General features: G+C 43.5%; 1 protein-coding gene across 1 annotated transcript in view; it reads left to right on the top strand.

Moving 5' to 3' along the window:
- ARID5A (AT-rich interaction domain 5A) overlaps positions 1-6,293 on the top strand; it is a 256,119-nt gene extending 249,826 nt beyond the window's left edge. The window contains exons 6-7 of the mRNA XM_078666996.1: positions 2,650-2,806; positions 4,268-6,293. Of these exons, the coding sequence (XP_078523122.1) occupies positions 2,650-2,806; positions 4,268-5,680 (1,570 nt within the window). The 3' untranslated portion in view covers positions 5,681-6,293. The remainder of the gene's footprint in view (positions 1-2,649; positions 2,807-4,267) is intronic.
- The last annotated feature ends 11,747 nt before the right edge of the window (positions 6,294-18,040 follow it).

The raw sequence follows: 18,040 nt of genomic DNA, 5'->3' as shown, positions 1-18,040 counted from the left end.
GTAACTTGATAAATTCCCCTGATTCGCATCTTAGTGGACAGTACGATTCAAATGTATTTACAAGAGTGTGATATATATTGGATAAGAGGTCCTCTCTTTCCAATATATATGCCCACTTGACAGCCCTTCGATTATTACTAACTATGATGTTATCTAGTACTGGTAACTGTACTTGTGTGCCACCTCCCTCTATGTTTCCCAACCCCCTTAATAAGCTTGTAAGGAAGCTAGTTTCTAGGGGATAATGGTCGCTGTCAAACCTCTCCTTAACTTTTAGATCAGTTGTATATGGCCACAAATCAAAAGAAATGATAACATAATCTAGATTACTTTTGTAATCTCGCCTCTTGAAAGTGGGTGCTTTTGGGCTATCTGATGGCATGCGCCCATTACAAGCCCTCAGACCATGGCTTGTTAACAGCCTAGTGATCTGAAGGGCTAATGTAGACCCGGCTACAGTTCTGTTATCAGTTAGGAGGGGTATCTTATTGGCCATATCCTCATCTTCATACAAATTGACCATACCCGCAATTGGTTCATAATTACAGTTCAAGTCCCCACATAGGATTACACTTGCATCTGGCTCTAGGGTGTCCATAAAAGTCTCCAGTTTTTCAATACATGGCGACACCTTATAAGAGGGATGAGGACTATTATACACATTTATAAGGTTTATTACCCTTTTGTCCTCAGTAGTTATTTCCAGGCCGAGTATATCTAAAGAATCGGCATTTAGAATTTTTATACCGATATTGATAGATACACTGATCCATATTAGTAGGCCTCCTGAGGCTCGTCCTCTTATTGAAGGGACAGCCTCTATTTGATATGTTTTGTATCCCACTCTATGGACCTGATCCGTGGCCCATGTCTCCTGTAACATACAAATTTCAAAGGTGTTCACATAATTATTCCAGTCAGGATCACATATTTTTGCACGCACTCCCGCAACATTCCATGAAACTAATGAAACTAATGTAGCGTTTGACCCACAAATGCCCCCTGGTAATGATGGAGACCGGCTTCTATTAACCCCAGCCCCACTTGTAGTAACAATATTTCCTGCCCTCAAAAATCTACTTCCTTCTTCCTCCCTATTCAGCCCAGCCCTGACCCATCAGACTTCTGGAGCCGCTGCCCATCTCCAGCCCCTGTCATCCTAAAGCCAGACATGCAATACACAAACCTAGCAGACGCACACTGGATGGTTAGGCAAAAGTAGTATGTTCAAATGGGAACAGGCAGACTTGCAATGGTGAAAAACGAAATACACTGTAATTCACCACCAGGACATTTCACACAAAGCAGTACATGTCCTACCTCTAACATACACAGCACCCTGCCCAAAGGGGTACCTGGGGCCTAACTTGGGGGTGACTGACATGTTGAAAAAGGGAAGGTTGTGGCCTGGGAAGTAGGTGACCTTGCCAGGTCGACATGGCAGTTACAAACTGCGCACAGACCCTGCGGTGGCAGGTCTGAGTTACCTTTACTAGGGCCTTGCCAGTAAATCAAATCCAATCTTGGCATTGAGGTCCTCCATCAGTATGATGTCTTACTCAAGGCATTTCTCCTGGATAGACAGGAGTCTATTGCAAAACTTAATTTTCCTTTTCTTTGTTGTCATTTGTATGTGCATAGTATTGGATAACATTCACGTTAATCCTCTTTTTCTTTGTCGCTGTGGTGTTTCTGGTTCCGTGGGCTTCCCATCCAATCAGAGCAGTGCTGGCTGCTGGCGTTAGCATCAGTGGTACTCCCAGAGTACGTGGGGTGTTCATTTCCCCGTGAACCAAATTCATCGGCATTCCTCATTGAGCCAGTCTTTTTTGTCCGGACTATGTTCAGCTGGTCTCCCTGATGCCATGCAGGGCAAGGTTGTATTTTTTTAATCTCCGCTGCCACTTGGGATGTCTTCTCTGTGTCATATATTGGCCTCATGTTCCGTGTCCTGACACCAAGCATTCCTGAAAATTGCGCTTTCATTTTCATATTAGGTGCAGAGGTAAAAGCGAAACAATATCTGGGTCAAAGGGGAAAAGCTGAACCAGTTTGCAGAATTGTAGATAACTTCATTACTAATGCTCATAAAAACAATTGTGGTTCAAATTCTCCTCACTTGCCACATGAAAGACACAGATCTGTCAATTGTTTACAATGAGTGTTATGGCCCTATGCGTGGTACACAATAATAGGTTTGGCCCACGCTTTATTGTGTGCATCAGGAAGCAGCCTTATCTCAAAAAAGGTGTGTCAAAAAACCGGCCTAGAACAGCTGCCTGCTTGTAAACATTTATTGTCACATTGAATGTGCCAGCAACTAACATTTTCTCCTAAGATGGTGAATATGTTTGTCCTTCCACACTCTGCATTTCCAGACTCTCTGATGTAGGATGGAGGGTGGAAAAAAACAGAGATAGACTGACTGTGTCACATAAGTGTGCAAAGTATAGCCGACTGACTATAAATATCATCGGCACATTTTTTAGGTGATTGCAATTGCTTGTGCCATTGCTACAAGTAAGGAGGAGTCCTTAGTGTGCATGAGTTTACGTTGTTGAAGTAATTGAATCCTCAGGCCAATGTATGGTCAGGTTGCATAGGCATGAGGTCCCTTGTTCGAAACCATTTATTTTTTACCTCTTGCAGGTTGGTTCTTCCCTATGTGCGGTACCTGAGGGGCGAGGATGACAAACCCATTCACCTTTCTAAACCAATGAAGCGATACAATGCATCCAAGGAAAGCGAGAGTGGGGAAGCAGTAGAGAAGAATATGAACACTCAACAGGGGTCTGACAATGGAGAGGTGAGAGAGTAGCACATACACCCTCTGCCCCAAACCTTCCACAGCACCACATCTCACTGAACTGCCTACGAGCCCAGTGTGAATGTGATGGCAGTGCGAAAGCCAAAGTTAACGGGATTCAAAACCATGACAAAGATGAGTTCTGAGGAAACAACCTACTAGGTAGTTCAACTCCGTATGTATTTAACAAGCTACCGCACATACAATCGATTGAGTATCCAGTGGGCTGGCTCTGAAGGGCTGGCAAACCAAAGCTGGACTTGGTGCGCAAGCTGCTACGCCACATGGGTGCAGGGAGCGGGTCCTGTTTCCTTTCTTACTTCCCTCAGATATGGTAGGTGAATTGCAGCAGGCACAAGAGGCTTTAAGAGAGAGAGAAAGAGAGAGAGGGCGGGGAAAGGTAGAGAGAGTGATTTGAGATGAAGAAGTGAGAGAGGACAGAAGGTGAGAGAGAGAATGGATGGATGGGTGGATGGAAAGAGAGACATTTTGCAAAATGATTACGGAAGAAGAGTCGGTTTGAACATTTTTGGCAGGGCTTCTTTGGTTCCCCAGTGTGGCCTTGAACTACAATTAACTTCGGATTCTCCTCCAAGGCATCAGTACCAGCCTTATTATGACTTAAAACCAGTTGCTACTGCAGTACTAGAATCTGTTTACCTTGCTCCACCTTTCTTTGCCCCCCACCAAACACCTCAGCCAGATCCGGTGGGTCTTATGTTGCACAGTTTCTGTCTGATTCATTCCAAGATCTGAGCCAGAGTCATACCATGACTGAACGGCCGGTGTCACTGATGTGTCAATCTGCCCACTCTCTCCACCTCCTGGCGTAAAGCCATCTTCTGACTTGGCAGTGAGTGTCATTGTTGTACTGATTTGTCCAACTTCCTCCAAGTTCTGGCCTAGAGTACTGTTATGATTGGATGCTGGCTGTGACTGCTGTACTGGATCGGCTTACTTCCTCCAGCTCCTGGCCTAAATCACTACTATTCCTAGAGGCTAGGTGTCATTGCCGTACCATGGTAGGCCTGTCTTCGGAGCCCCATGCACAGTCACTACTACTTGTAGTGTAAGAGGGCTGATTTTTATAGATTATATCCAAGAGATTTACCATTATTTCTCTGTTTGAAGAGACTTACCATTATGAAGCATTCCTTTTGATAGGAGCCCAAGCATTCTCAGAACTATGCAAGCATTCGAAGAACCACAGTGGAACCTTCAAGCCATTGCCACACCAAACTCAGTATAGGAAGTTTGAAAGCTAGCTCTCTGCACACCTTGCCATGCCAGTGCCAAAGAACCCTACACTAACATCTCCCTCGGAGATGGGTATACATGTGTCCTTACACACACTGCATTCCCAGATTCTTTAATGTAAGTTCGAGGCATGCAAAAAAGGTAAGACTGATTGGTTTGCAGCTTATAGATGCTTTTACTTTTGCGTTCTTTTTACTTTCACAGCTCAAGACTGAGGAGAGGATGCAGGAAGGGCAGATTACTCCTGGCCGAAGCAAAGAGGAAGCCAGTCAGCAGGCGGTGTCTAAGAGCAAATCGGATTTGTGTTGGTGCCAAGATGAGATCTCCAATGTGAACTGCTGCAGCCTAAGCCTACCCAGAGCCTACAAATCACTGTTCTCCACTCTTCATGTCCATGAGTACCATAGCATCCTTTCCCCACTTGCAAAGAAGAAGCTCTTGGCTCAGGCAAGCAAGGCTGAATCTCTCCTCTGCCATGGAGAACACAGCAGTCTTTGTTTAAAGGTGAAAAAAGCTAAGCTGGACAATAAGGAGCTCAATTTAAGAATTCCCGATAAAAGAATTAATTGTAAACCAGTCATTTATCTGAGCCAAGAGGTAAGATGTTCAGGGCTAGAGGAAAGCTCACAAGAGTCTGCTTCCCCTCACTTCCACTCAGGTGTCCAGGAACCTCAAGGGAGAGGATCACCACTTCACAGAAAGGACAGCTGCATGACCGGTTTGTCAGGTTTTCATACGTACAAAAGTGAAGATTTCACCTCTAGTGCCTGCCATTCCATACCTGCCTCTGATCATTCCTTTTCAACTTCCAAAAACTTCCCAGACCCCCCTCTGCAATGGAAAGAATCGTGTGCTAATGGACCAGAAATCAGAAAACAATTGAAGGACCCTTTGAAGGCATGGACCTCCTGGAGCCTCAATCAAGATACACCCTCTGAAGGTGACAGACAAGGGCCACCTGCATATAAGCCTCATCTCTTTAATAGACCAACATCTTGCTGGGTTCACCCCATGGCTTACTCGGCAGGGCCACAGACCGAGCAAAAAACAAAAGCTTTGCTGCACAACAGCACTAGTCCCTTAATATGCCACAGTGCAGAGCCAGCAACAAAGGAAGAGCTTAACAAAGGCTCTGTTCAAGAAGAGACATTCAGAGCTGTCTCCCCTTTCCAGCCGGAAGGGAATAAAAAAGTACACCAGAACCTGTGGATTTCTAAGGGCATACCACAGGTAATTTGCAGGCCAAAGCCAGTAAAGCCATTACTGAACTATAGCGCTGCCCTTACCTTGGCTTCACGGATAAACAATGAGGCAATAAAGCCAAGGATTGGTGCAAACTTCCTGCACACCACAGAATCTTTGAAGAACTCATCTATTTCCCTGTCATTGTTTCAGCCTCTCGCTTTGAGACCAGTACTTCTTCCTGCCTTTTCAGGACATCTGTCACCAACATTCTTTAGCCCACCTGATCACTGCCTGCCACTACCATTATCATCGTCTCCCATTAACTGCAGTAGCTCACTGCAGGACAGGCGATGCCCCCTTTCACTCTGGCATGTTCAATCCACATACGCTACACCACACATGCACTCACGTCATCTAAATACAAAGTTATAGGTCTTGGAAATTAAAACTCTTGTCTCCATGTTGGATGCTGATAATGCTGAAATAGCTGTTGGCGGTCCATCTGCAAGAATTCTTGTGTGTAAGAACATTGCACCAAAGTGAAGCTCCTTCAAAGAGATAATCCCAGTTTTGAGACCCTAGAACAAGAGTTTGTGTCTGTATGTGCTACCCTTTTTCAAATAAAAACAACTTCTTTATAGTGGGTTACAATTATGGAAATGGAACATGGTTAGTCAACAGTTACAAGCACAAATTTTAGTTGATACCATCAATGTTACAGCACATCCTCCTCTGTAGATTGAGGTGTAGATTATCCCATATGAACTAATTTGCAATAACAACCATCAAATACTTGAGGAAGTGATCATCTGTAGTACAAAGAGGAGAGAATCTAAAGGGCTTTGCAGTGATAGAAGTCTTAAGGCCTGATTTATATCCTCGTGGTCGGCCCGTGGGTTCGTCAGATCAATGGAATAAATTATTCCATTGCCCTCGTGGAAGGACCATCCTTCAGATTTATAAATGACAACCTAGCTGGTGGTCACTCATAAAAGCATCGGCAGGAACCGCCTTCACGGCAGGTCCTGTCAATGCATTTTGCAGGTTGCAGGTTGCTTCAAGGCTGCGTCGGAAAGATGCAGTCTTGCAGCAAACTGTATTCCTTTTTTCTTTTCAAAAAGAAAATCCTGAAACTGGATTTTCTTTTTGAAAATAAAAAGTAATGCTACCTTCGCCATGAGAGTCTTCTCCCATGGTGGTGGGTGGTTGGGGGGGGGGGGGAGGGAGGGGGGGAGCATTATGAAAATGTTACTGGCACTTACCGCCAGATTTTACCTGGCAGTAAAGAACAGTACAAAATTACTAGATGTTCATCCATCCAAATTGGTTGGGCGGACAGGCAACCATTTTTCCAACAACCCTTACTTTCCAGGGTCGTCTGAAAAGTTTGGCCACGGACGAGACAGAGTAGTCTCCTCCTTGGCCAAACTAAAAGTCTGCTCTCCTTTAAATCTTGTGAGCAAACCTTCATATTGGTGGCATGTATACTCCGTCACTGTTGCGACAGAGTATTCATACCTCCAATATATAAATCAGGCCCGTTTTCTTGAAAATCTGTTCTACCTAGCAAGAGGCTCTGTTTCAGAATATCGATAGAAACATATTGTCCTGCTAAAATATCATAGCCAGAATATTGACTACTGCAGTATCGTGACTGTTATATTCTAAACTCAACATCTACATACTTCAAAGATATATTTATTTTCAAGGTTATGTGTTTAATCACTTTGAGGTCTGCACCTGGAGTGACTCCGCCTTTCATTGGCGGAACAGGACTGTTGGTTACATATATATATATGTGATCAAGGGCTGCATAGCCCGAAAAGCGTTGTCGTGAGGGGTGATAAATAAAAGTATTTTTGCCTGAAAAAACTTTGCTGCAGAGGCCTGAGTTTCCTTCCTCGCCGGGAGTTCCTGGAAGTGGTTGGGTGTTTCTTCGGATATATATATATATATATATATATGTCGGAAAAGACACCATCCAACAAGTTCCCAATGAAGCCAAAGGAAAAAATAACGCCAGAGCGAAGCCACAGCTGAGTGCTAATTTCTTGGTGCTTTATTTTGTGCTATATCTTTAGCCAGCAATCTGTCATGACGCGTTTCGCCTCCCAAAGAGGCTTGGTCACATAATTTGTTATAGACATAGAAGAAGGTATAAATACTAAAAGCCACTGCAAATTCAGCTGTAAACCATTAGAGAAACAGTGAACATGGAAAAAATACTGCCTGTAACATCATAGAATGAAACAGCAAGGTTAATCCGGGGCATGGTGCCCGTAACAATGTAAACATCTTTCATATACAAAATATGTTCAAATGTATATTACAAAAAATGCGCTTACAAATTGTAAAAGAATCATTTTTTACACACTAAAACCAATTTCATAAGTTATATTTATAAGGCTAAAAACCCATATTTCATATAACTATATATTTACATTGATTTATCTAAAGATGTGCAGATGCATAAACAAGGGTATTGGGAGGAGTGGACAACCAAAAGTTATGTTCTTTTCCACCTCGCAATCCCAATGTTCCAATATTCTGTACACAATAAAAGCAAATCTGCAAGTCATATTTACAAGGCTAAGTCCTATGTTTCACTTAACTGTATATATTGATTTGTCTAGAATTGTGCAAATGCAAACTAAGGACATTAGGAGGAGTGGAAAAAACCTATTCTGTGTCGCTTCCCACCTCGCAATCCCAATAACCTGACCACGTTCATTGTTTCCTATATATTTAGTCAAAAAAAATTCATAGACTAAAACTTGTGATGGCTTTCTTTGTTCAAGTGGAAACTCTTATACCATACAATCTTATTATACGCCTCTTCTATACATGCTGGAGAGAACAACCAGGTGTGAATATGGTGTATATGTGATTTAAAAAAATCGTGCGTGAAACAACCACCCTGTTTCCTATTCTAGTTTTGTATCGCCTGATCCCAGGCGATTCGATTCATGTTCCAACCGTGGGAGAAAGGACGGGGTGCAGATGGCATATTGTATTGTCATATTTCAAAAGATATTTTTATAGACACTTGTACATGTCCTCACTGGCGTTTAGGCCCCCTGGATTCTTACTGTTGAATTCCAGGATATAACGTGTTTCCAAAAGTCGTAGCTTCGCATCCCTGTTGCCTCCCCTCTTCAGTGGCGGGATTGTGTCAACCAGATAGTATTGTAATCCATCTGGGTTGCTATTGTGTGTTGACTCGAAATGGCGTGCTACAGGATATGTATGGTCCTTTCCAGAGATGGCTCGTAAGTGTTGTAGGATTCGTTTATGGGCAGGCAACCGGGTGCTGCCCACATAGCGAAGCCCACATGGACATTGTAACACGTATACCACATACTCCGTTTTACACGTGAGTCTATGTCTAATGGCAATGGGTTTTTCGTGGAAAGGGGTGGAATAATGGGTTTTATTAACCCCCTGTCTGCAAGCTTTACAAAAGGGACACTTCTTGAAACCCTTGTTCAGGTCCATCCAGGTCCCCGACAATTGTTTGTCCAAATTGTTGCTGACTAGTGCATTAGCCATTGTGATTGATTTACGAAATGTAAGTTCTGGTTTGTTGGAGACCAAGCTGCCTATAACTGGATCCCTTTTGACCAGGTTCCAGTTTCTGCTGAATATTTTTCTGATTTCAGCATGTTGGGTACTGTAAGTTACAATGGCCCTCGATTTTATTGAGTCTGCCTGTACAGTTTCAACCCTGTTTGTACCTCTCAGCGTTTCTAATCTAGGGATGTTACGTGTACGTTCAATGGCTGTGTCCAGTAGAACTGCACTGTAACCTCTCTCAAGAAAGCGAATTTTGCTGGCCTTCTGAGCTTTGTCACACTCCTCATCTGTGCTGCAAATGCGTCTCATACGCAGCATCTCCCCATAAGGGATGCTGCGTATGAGATGCCCAGGATGTTGGCTGCTGGCATGCAACAGCGTATTGCCAGAGGTTTCCTTTCTTTGCTGCAGAGACCTGAGTTTCCTTCCTCGCCGGGAGTTCCTGGAAGTGGTTGGGTGTTTCTTCGGATATATATATATATATATATATATATATATGTGTATATATATATATATATATATATATATATATATATATATATATATATATATATATATATATATCCACACTCACAAGGCAAAGCATCAGATGCAGACACCCCAAAGAAAAGAACTGATCAATAGTTGTTTATTTGCCAAAGAAGCTCATTTCTGAAGTTACGTGTTTCAGCTGACACATGCGGACAATATTTCAAGGCATAAGTATGTGGAGTTAAAGAATTGCAGAACAGAAACTACAGGTCCCAGCCTGCACCTACAACTGAAATCATCTGAGAGAAACACTGTAGGGCATTTAATTCAAATAACAGAGGAGTTTCCTTTCAGATCGGCGCAAGTGCATCAACAGCCTGTGAACAAGGAGCGAGGCATTTCCGAAACGCATTAGACAATTTTAATAATCTGGTTGACTATGCCTGTGTCTTAAATAAAGTATTCAGGTGAATAATCTGTTGCTGAGTGCATCTTCAAGAGGGGACAAAATTCGACGAATAGATATATATTACCTACTGGCAGTCGCAAGTAGGTAGTTATAGTTAGGACCTAGTTACCATAGGAAAATCGCAACATTCTATTCACAATAACTTTGGCGCCGATTGACGAATCGTTGTGAAATTTTCAAAATGTATGGCCCGCTATGGTCTGCTCCTATTGTGAGGGGTGATTAGACAAGCGGGAGCCGAGAAAAAGGGAGGTCCCAAAACGTGTTTTCCCCATGCAATTTTCCATAGGAAACATTAGACACGGCTACAGCCCGAACTGCTGAACGGAATTACACCAAATTTGGCAAAAAGGTAGCCCTTGGTTCAGAAAGAGCCCTTTTTGTTAAATGGTGTAAATCTGTTCAGTAGTTGCTGAGAAAATCTAAATAAAAAAGTTTCGATATCTAGAGGCGCGCAGGATCCGCGCATCCTCCCGATCACGAGCTGCATTCTAATTGGCTGTCAACACTCCAAACCAGGAAGTGTTGGCAGCCATCTTGTGCCTCGGTACCGAGGCACAAGAAAAGAGAAAAACAAACTTGCAAAACACGGAAAGGGGGCAGGGTAGAAACCCCCTGACTCCCTAGGCCCCCTCATGGGGTCCCAAAAGGACACCCAGGGCCCAAAATTTGTATTTTATTTTTTAAATCACGGGATGCGCGGAGGATCCGCAAATCATGCTGCGAAAAAAAGAAAAATAAAGCGCAGACTCCCGCGCTTCGTTATTATTTAGCCCCCGGGTGGGCCAAGTCCCGGGGCAATCTTTATATTGTAATGGGGGCCCCCCAGCCCCGGGGACTGCCACCCCCGGGGCTTGTGAATTACAAGGGTGGGGGGCTAAAAGGCCCCCCCAAGCCCCAGGAACCGCCACCCCTGGGGCTTTTCTAAAATATTTGCGGGGGGCACATGGCCCCCCGCAGCCCCAGAGACCGCCACCCCCAGGGCTTCTTTTTAAAAATAAAGTAACCTGTGTGGGAGGGCTTGAGCCCCCCACACACCACCGGGACCACCACCTTCCCGGGGCACTAAGTATGCAAATTGGGGGGTCCGTTACGGACCCTCCAGCCCCGGGGACCACCACCTCCCCGGGGCTTTGCTAATGTTGGGAGGGGGCCGAGTGGCCCCCCTCCTGGAGCCTTGTGATGGCTCTGGGGACCGCCACCCCCCAGGTCCGGCTCCTGCAGTATCCCGGGGTGCCCACCCCCGGGACACTGCAGTTTGATATGGCATGGCTCCCGCCCTGCCGTAGCAAACTCCGCTTTGTTTTTTTTTAAGCGAGAGCAGGAAGCCTGCTCTCTCTTCCCAAAACCAAAGCAGATTGCTTTTCCACACGAGGAGCTGCATCTTAGCAGCTCCCCGTGTGGAAAAGCAATGCCGGCTCCCACAGGACGTGGGGAGCCGGCGGGACTGTGGGGGGATTGGGGACCCCCCCCAGGGTCTCCAATGGATAGGGCCGGCCCCGGGGGATGGGGTCCCTGGAGCCATAAGTGGCCCAGGAGGGGGGCAACGCGCCCCCCTGTAAATAATTTCTTTTTAAAAATGGCCATGCCCCAGGGGATGGGGATCCCCGGGGCCGATTATGGCCTTGGGAGGGGGGCCACATGGTCCCTTTCCAATTTCTATAGAAAAAAAAATAAAATAGGGGTCAGGCCTTGGGGGATGGGTCCCCAGTGCCAATAAAATAGGAAAAGAAGGGGGGGCCACATAGCCCCCCTTCTTAATTTTTTTGTTTTTTAAAGACCGGCATCGCGCCGAGGCCCCGCCCCCTCCCTGCAGCACTCTGCAAACGCTACCCCTGGCGCCTTTGCAGATGGGGAACTAATTCCCCTTGAATACGGGGGGTCCCTGGGGGTCAACTAGCCCACCAGGAACCTCCAGTATGTGCAAGGGAGCTGTGTTGCAGAGAGGTATTCAGAGGCCACGCCCCTTTTTACATGTCTCTGCGACGGCGCTTACTGGAGGTACCTAGTGGGCTAGTTTGACCCTAAGGACCCTCAGGATTCAAGGGGGCTTAATCTCCCAACTTAAAACGGACACAGGGTGTGTTTGCACAGTGGGGAAGGGAGGGGACGGGGCCCGAGGTGACCTGTGCAAACACGCCCTGTGGTGCGTTTTAAGTTGGGGAAATAATTCCCCTTCAATCCTGAAGGCCCCTGGGGGTTAACTAGCCCACCAGGTGCTTCCAGTAAGCGCCACTGCGCTACGTTGCAGAGAGGTGGTCCAGGTCTTTTAGCATAGCACTGGCTCTTGGACTGGTTAGTCAGAGTCAGTTACCACCAATACCCATCTGAAAAAGTTGAGGGTACAGGATGATTTTGCAACAAGGCCTCTTTCTGCGCCTCTGTTTGTTCTTTCTGCACGTCTTCCTTCTTCCTGCACTTTCCTTTGTCTTTGAGGACTTCTGTTGCTTTTTCTGCATTTCTTTTTCTTCATTCTGTGTGTTTTTTCTTCTTTCTTGACATGTCCTACCTCTGTAGGCATAGTTAGAAACCAGCATTTGAAAAACCTTAGAAGTTCATTTAAAAAAGCACAGGTTTCAGGCACGTTATAGTTATAAACTAGCATTTAAAAAACCGTTGGAATTCACTGAAAAAACCATGTCATGACATCACTCATGACATCACTGATGACATCTCTGATTACATCCCTGATTACATCATTCTTGTGATAGAGTGGCAGACCTCCTCTCACCCTAACATAACCTTTGATACACACACTCAAACATAGAAACTAACATTTTCAAAACAATGGACATACCAATACCACTTACAACACACCTGTTCAGTAATTCTAAGATCTATACACACATCCACTCATTCTCCAACAGTCCTATACAGTCACTCATACATGTACTCACTCATCGTACTCATACACCTATACATCCTGTTACACACCGACACTCATCCATAGAGTTACTCACACACATAGTCACACATGCAAACAAAGTATCAAACATCAATTTACTTGCATATTCAGTTATACACACACCACCACAGTTACTTCTACAGAAACTTACACATACTTATCTCTTAAGCAATCACTTATAGAAAGACATACTAATTTATACAGGAATTCTTCCAATCTCTCACTCTCACATATAGTCACTTATATACACCAATATTCACATATACTAATTTAAAACATATGTAGTTACTCATAAAGACACTATTGAGACAGTCGTTCACTCACTAACACACCCATACACACACTCATCCACCCATACAGTCCTGCAGACATGCTGTCTTCAACACATACAAACAGTGAGTCACTCATTCATGCATCTATGCACTACCTAATACCCCCCACCGAACCATACGACACTCAAGACACTCATACTGATACTCAAAAAACGAACTAATAACCTATATAGACACTCATGTAGCTGCTCACCAACCCATGCACTGATACAGATATTTACATATTTAATCATTATTCACTAACCTATGGATTCACTAAGATACACTTAATCAGTCAGATATACAATCAATTTTACAAAACAAAATCATCTATTCAGACACTTATATACTTGTTTATTCTTCAATTGACCTCGAGATATACATATATAAAACATATTTATTTTTCAGAAAACACACATTCACTGGATGATGTCATTTGAGATGTCATCAGTGATGTCATGAGTGATGTCACTGACCATGTCATGAGTGAGGTAATATTTGACGTCATCAGCTGTGCATTGCGGGGGCGCGAGTTTATATTTATCTGAACTAACTATAACGGGGGAATTTCTATGGTTTTGGACGAGTGAAATGTCCAACTAACTATAACGCCCCTAAAACCTATGTTTTTTTCAGTGAATATATATATATATATATATATCCGCCAAACACCAATCCACACTCACATGGCAAAGGATCAGATGCAGACACTCCAAATAACTGCTTAATAGTTGTTTATTTGCCAAAGACACTCATTTCTGAAGTTACGTGTTTCAGCTGACACATGCAGCCAATATATATCAAGGCATAAGTATGTGGAGTTAAAGATAGTAAATCTATTCTTACCTATATAAACGGATTTTCATGATATTGTGGTAGATACTGTGGCTATATTTTGGCAGGACAATATTAAATCCTTGATTTTCCTGTAGGATACTCTCCCCATAGTTTTTTTCTGGTCTTATGCTTTTAGTTTTTTGAGCAGACAATACGATTTCAAGTGCATAGGAGGTGCTATATAATTTTGCTTTAAGTTAACTGTGATTGGGATTAATTGTAAGGTAATGCATTCAATGTAAACTCCCTTCTATGTCAAAGGATATTTATTCCCGCCTCACAGCACGCTTTAGGGTGGATAGTGCCAACTTGTTATAAATAAATGTGGACAGGCTTTTTGCCTATCCTTTTGGAGGGGAGAGAATCAGCTGGTCTCTGCATGGAAAATCAGAGCAGTCCCACCTAACTAGAGTCCTTCGCGTCTCTAAAGTCTATGGCATGCTTTGTTACATGATTGGTCTATTATCCATCGAAGCAACAGAGGAAGACTCCTCTTCTCCTTCTTCACGGCGAAAATCTGGAACGACCTCTCAGTGCAGCTATGGCTCTCCACCACTGTACTGGAATTACAGAGAGCACACACAACCTGGCTGTTCGACTGAGCCACCTAAACCATCGTAATCCACAAGTGCCTGGATACCCTCTTGGGTGATTAGCCGCACTATATAAATCCACTTGATTGATTGATTGATTGATTGATTGATATTGGTGTGGTGGGACCTCGACGCCATGTGAAGAGTAAATGATGTCAACAGAAGACACTTTGTCATTCTGCACAAGCTGGTGGCTTCCTTACAGGTTACCTTAATTGTCTCTGAATGTAACAACCCCCACATTTTATGGGGCTCATGCCACAAAGAGGTAGCTGTTCTGGGCATTAGTAACCACATTCCTGCTAAACCAGTTTTTCCTCCTTCGAACTGAAATTCACGAATACCCTTTTCCTGTCTTGTGTTGACCAGAGCCTTACAAAGAGGAGAACTTGGCTGACTATAAACCAACTTACACAAAAACAACAATTGATGGAGGGAATGTTGCACAATGGCAAAACATTAGCCCCCAGTCACAGATCTGGGTTTAATCCATCGTTATTTTGCTCACCACACCACCCCAGTTCAGACATGGCCACATGCAAATCAGTCTTGACCCTGTGCATCATGGGAACAGTCCAGCCCGAACTGCCAAGCCATGTCTTCCCTGGACCAGAATCAAGCATCCTAGGACCGGTTTCTGGCTATCAGCCGTCATCAGCCAGGATAGCTTGATTCCAGTGGCATGGAGAGCCCGGGACTCAGTTTTTCCTCCTTCGAACTGAAATTCACGAATACCCTTTTACTGTCTTGTGTTGACCAGAGCCTTACAAAGAGGAGAACTTGGCTGACTATAAACCAACGTAACTAGTCTTAGTAAGACTGTTCTCTATCTGCCAGCCTTAACATCTCATGAAAGAATGTAACAAAGGAGGAAGATGCACTTCCTCCTCATTGGAGAGACACATTAAACTTAACCCCTTCAGCGCTAATGACAAAGCCAGCTCGTCATGGGCGTTACCTGCGCTACTCGGATGATGAGCTGGCTTTGTCATAAACAGGCCATTTTTTAAATTCCAGCGCACAGCGGGAAAACGCGGTAGCGCGGTAGGGGTTAAAAAGAAGCGTGCTTTATATTTTAGTTGGGTCTTGCCCTGTGCTACCAAAGTAGAAACAATACTGGCCCCATTGAACCAGTATTTTGTTGTCTGAGGATGACTACCTAACAGTCTGTTTGATCCTGGGGGCTTATGAATTCATTGCGTGAGCTGTCGCCCTTGCATAGCCTGCTTCCCCATATCTCTCAAGGTATTAAAGGCCTGATTTAGATTTTGGTGGACAGGTAACTCTGCAACAAATGTAACTGATATATCGTCTGTAGTTTTACAAATGCGTAATATCCAATGGCACTTTTAATACGGTGGAAGGGATATCTGTCACATTTGTGACAGAGTCACTCGTCCGCCGAAGTCTAAACCAGGCCCTAAATGTTTTGTATACCACTCTTGACCAAAGTGAGAGGAAGGACCTATCAGCAGTGATTGAAGTTATCCACTAGAAAAAAAGACATCCTTTAGATAGAATATATACATTATATTTGCTATATCTCAATTATATTGCATGTGCTACATGTCATGGCAAATATATTGCAATCACTACATCAACATAATCACTACATGATAAGGTAATGCTAGGTAAGTAGATATGGAGGTAAGAATAATCATTTTATACTCACATTGATGATGTAGTGGGTGGTAGGCGATGTTGTGGTAACTTGGTGCGATAACTGCAGGTCGATATTATTGATCTCAATATAGCCATATATTTTTCTGTATAGACAGGGCATAGCATCTTACACAAGGGACTATCAGCCACATATGAAAATAGGAATTAAGAAGACAAACCTTCAGAGCAAATCGTAAGCTGATAGCTGTGCCAAAGGAACAATAAGGATTGAAAGACTTGCAGTAAGGATGCTAGTCGGAGTGAATGGTAATTGTCAGGCATGTGTAATAACACTTGGTAACATACGGAAGAAAATGTGTTGCACATGCACATTTATAAATTGTTCTCCTTATTTTTGGTATAGAGCCCATACAGTGCCAAATCTTCCATGCAAGCACCTTAACAAACTCGCGGGAGTTTTGGAGACTAATTAATGGCCTAGCCAGACCAAATAAAGCTGCCATTGGATCTAGCTTATCAGAAGAAGAATGGGTGACGTTCCTAAAAAATCACCTAGATTCGGAATCTAAAGCACACAACCAACCAGCCGACAATCGGATGTAAACAAAAGCTGACCAAGAAGGCGACTGTGAAATCCTAATAACCAAAACTCAAGTGGCCGGGCTAATTAAAAGACATGGATGGGGCGCCTGGTCCTAATGGCATACCATTTGCTCTGCACAAGGAAGCACCTGATTTCTGGTCTATTTTTCTTACAGATGTTTTTAGAGAAGTAGCCGAAAGTGGCCAAATCCCTAAATCATGGAGAGGGTCGTTGATTACACCTATCCTGAAGAAAGGAAACTGGCAATCACTTGAAAACTATCGCCTAATTACATTGCAGGATACCGACACGAAGTTGTTTGCTGGAATCCTACTGAAGAATTTAACTGAATGGGCAAAGGTGAAACAGGTACTTCCTCCGAACCAAACAGGCTTTACTAAGGGCCTTGGTACTTCCACAAACATGTTAATACTATCAATACTAATTGACAAAGCAATTACAGTTAAAAAACCACTATACCTGTGTTTCGTAGACTTTTAGTCTGCTTTTGACTGTGTCGACAGAGAACGTCTGTGGGAAAAACTTAACAACCAAGGAATTCCGCATAATCTGTTAAAAATGATCCGGCTCCTGCACACTGAAACTTGGGTAAGGGTGAGTTTAGGTGAGGGAAACACACTAACCAATACAATCCCTACATCGAGTGGTTTGAAACAAGGGTACGTTCTGGCCCACTTACTTTTTAACTTATTTTTAGCTGACCTTTCTACTGACCTAAATGAAATCAACGCACATCCTCCAAGGTTAGCAAACAAACTGTGATCTAACCTATTATATGCAGACAATGTTGTACTTTTAAGTCAAACTAAAGTTGGCATGCAACGATTAATCGAAGGGATTTGTAGGTATTCACAAAATAATGGCATGCGAATAAATGAAGCTAAGACCAAGGTAATGGTCATTTCGAAAAATGTGCATCTTAAATCCAAACATAAATGGTTTTTGGACGGCAAAAAATTGGAGCAAGTCACTGATTATAAATACTTGGGAGTTACTTTTAATGACAACGGCAATTTTCAGACACAAAAAACAGACAATATAAGGAAAGCCAACTTCCTGGTTGGAGCATTTAAAATCATTCAGAAAACAACAGGAGATCTGTCCTATCATCCTTTATTAAAAATAATTGCTGCAAAACTACTGCCCGCCTTAACCTATGGTAGTGAGGCACTTAATGGCAAAGATGCTGAGATTATTAATATAGCCGTGGCCAAAACGTACAGGTCTTTATTTCTACTCCCGAAGAATGCCTCACAAGCCCAGGTGAGACTTGAGTTTGGGTTAAACAATCAACGCTACGCAAGGAAGACGCACATACTAAAAGTAAGGAACAGCATAAAAAACGATCAGGAGAACGAAATGTCCTGTTTATTGTGGCAGGAAGTAAATAATAAAACAAACACAAT

The sequence above is a fragment of the Lissotriton helveticus genome, chromosome 11, assembly GCF_964261635.1.
Source record: "Lissotriton helveticus chromosome 11, aLisHel1.1, whole genome shotgun sequence".
In the NCBI taxonomy this organism is placed as follows: domain Eukaryota; kingdom Metazoa; phylum Chordata; class Amphibia; order Caudata; family Salamandridae; genus Lissotriton; species Lissotriton helveticus.
This window is presented reverse-complemented; position numbering and strand designations above follow the sequence as displayed.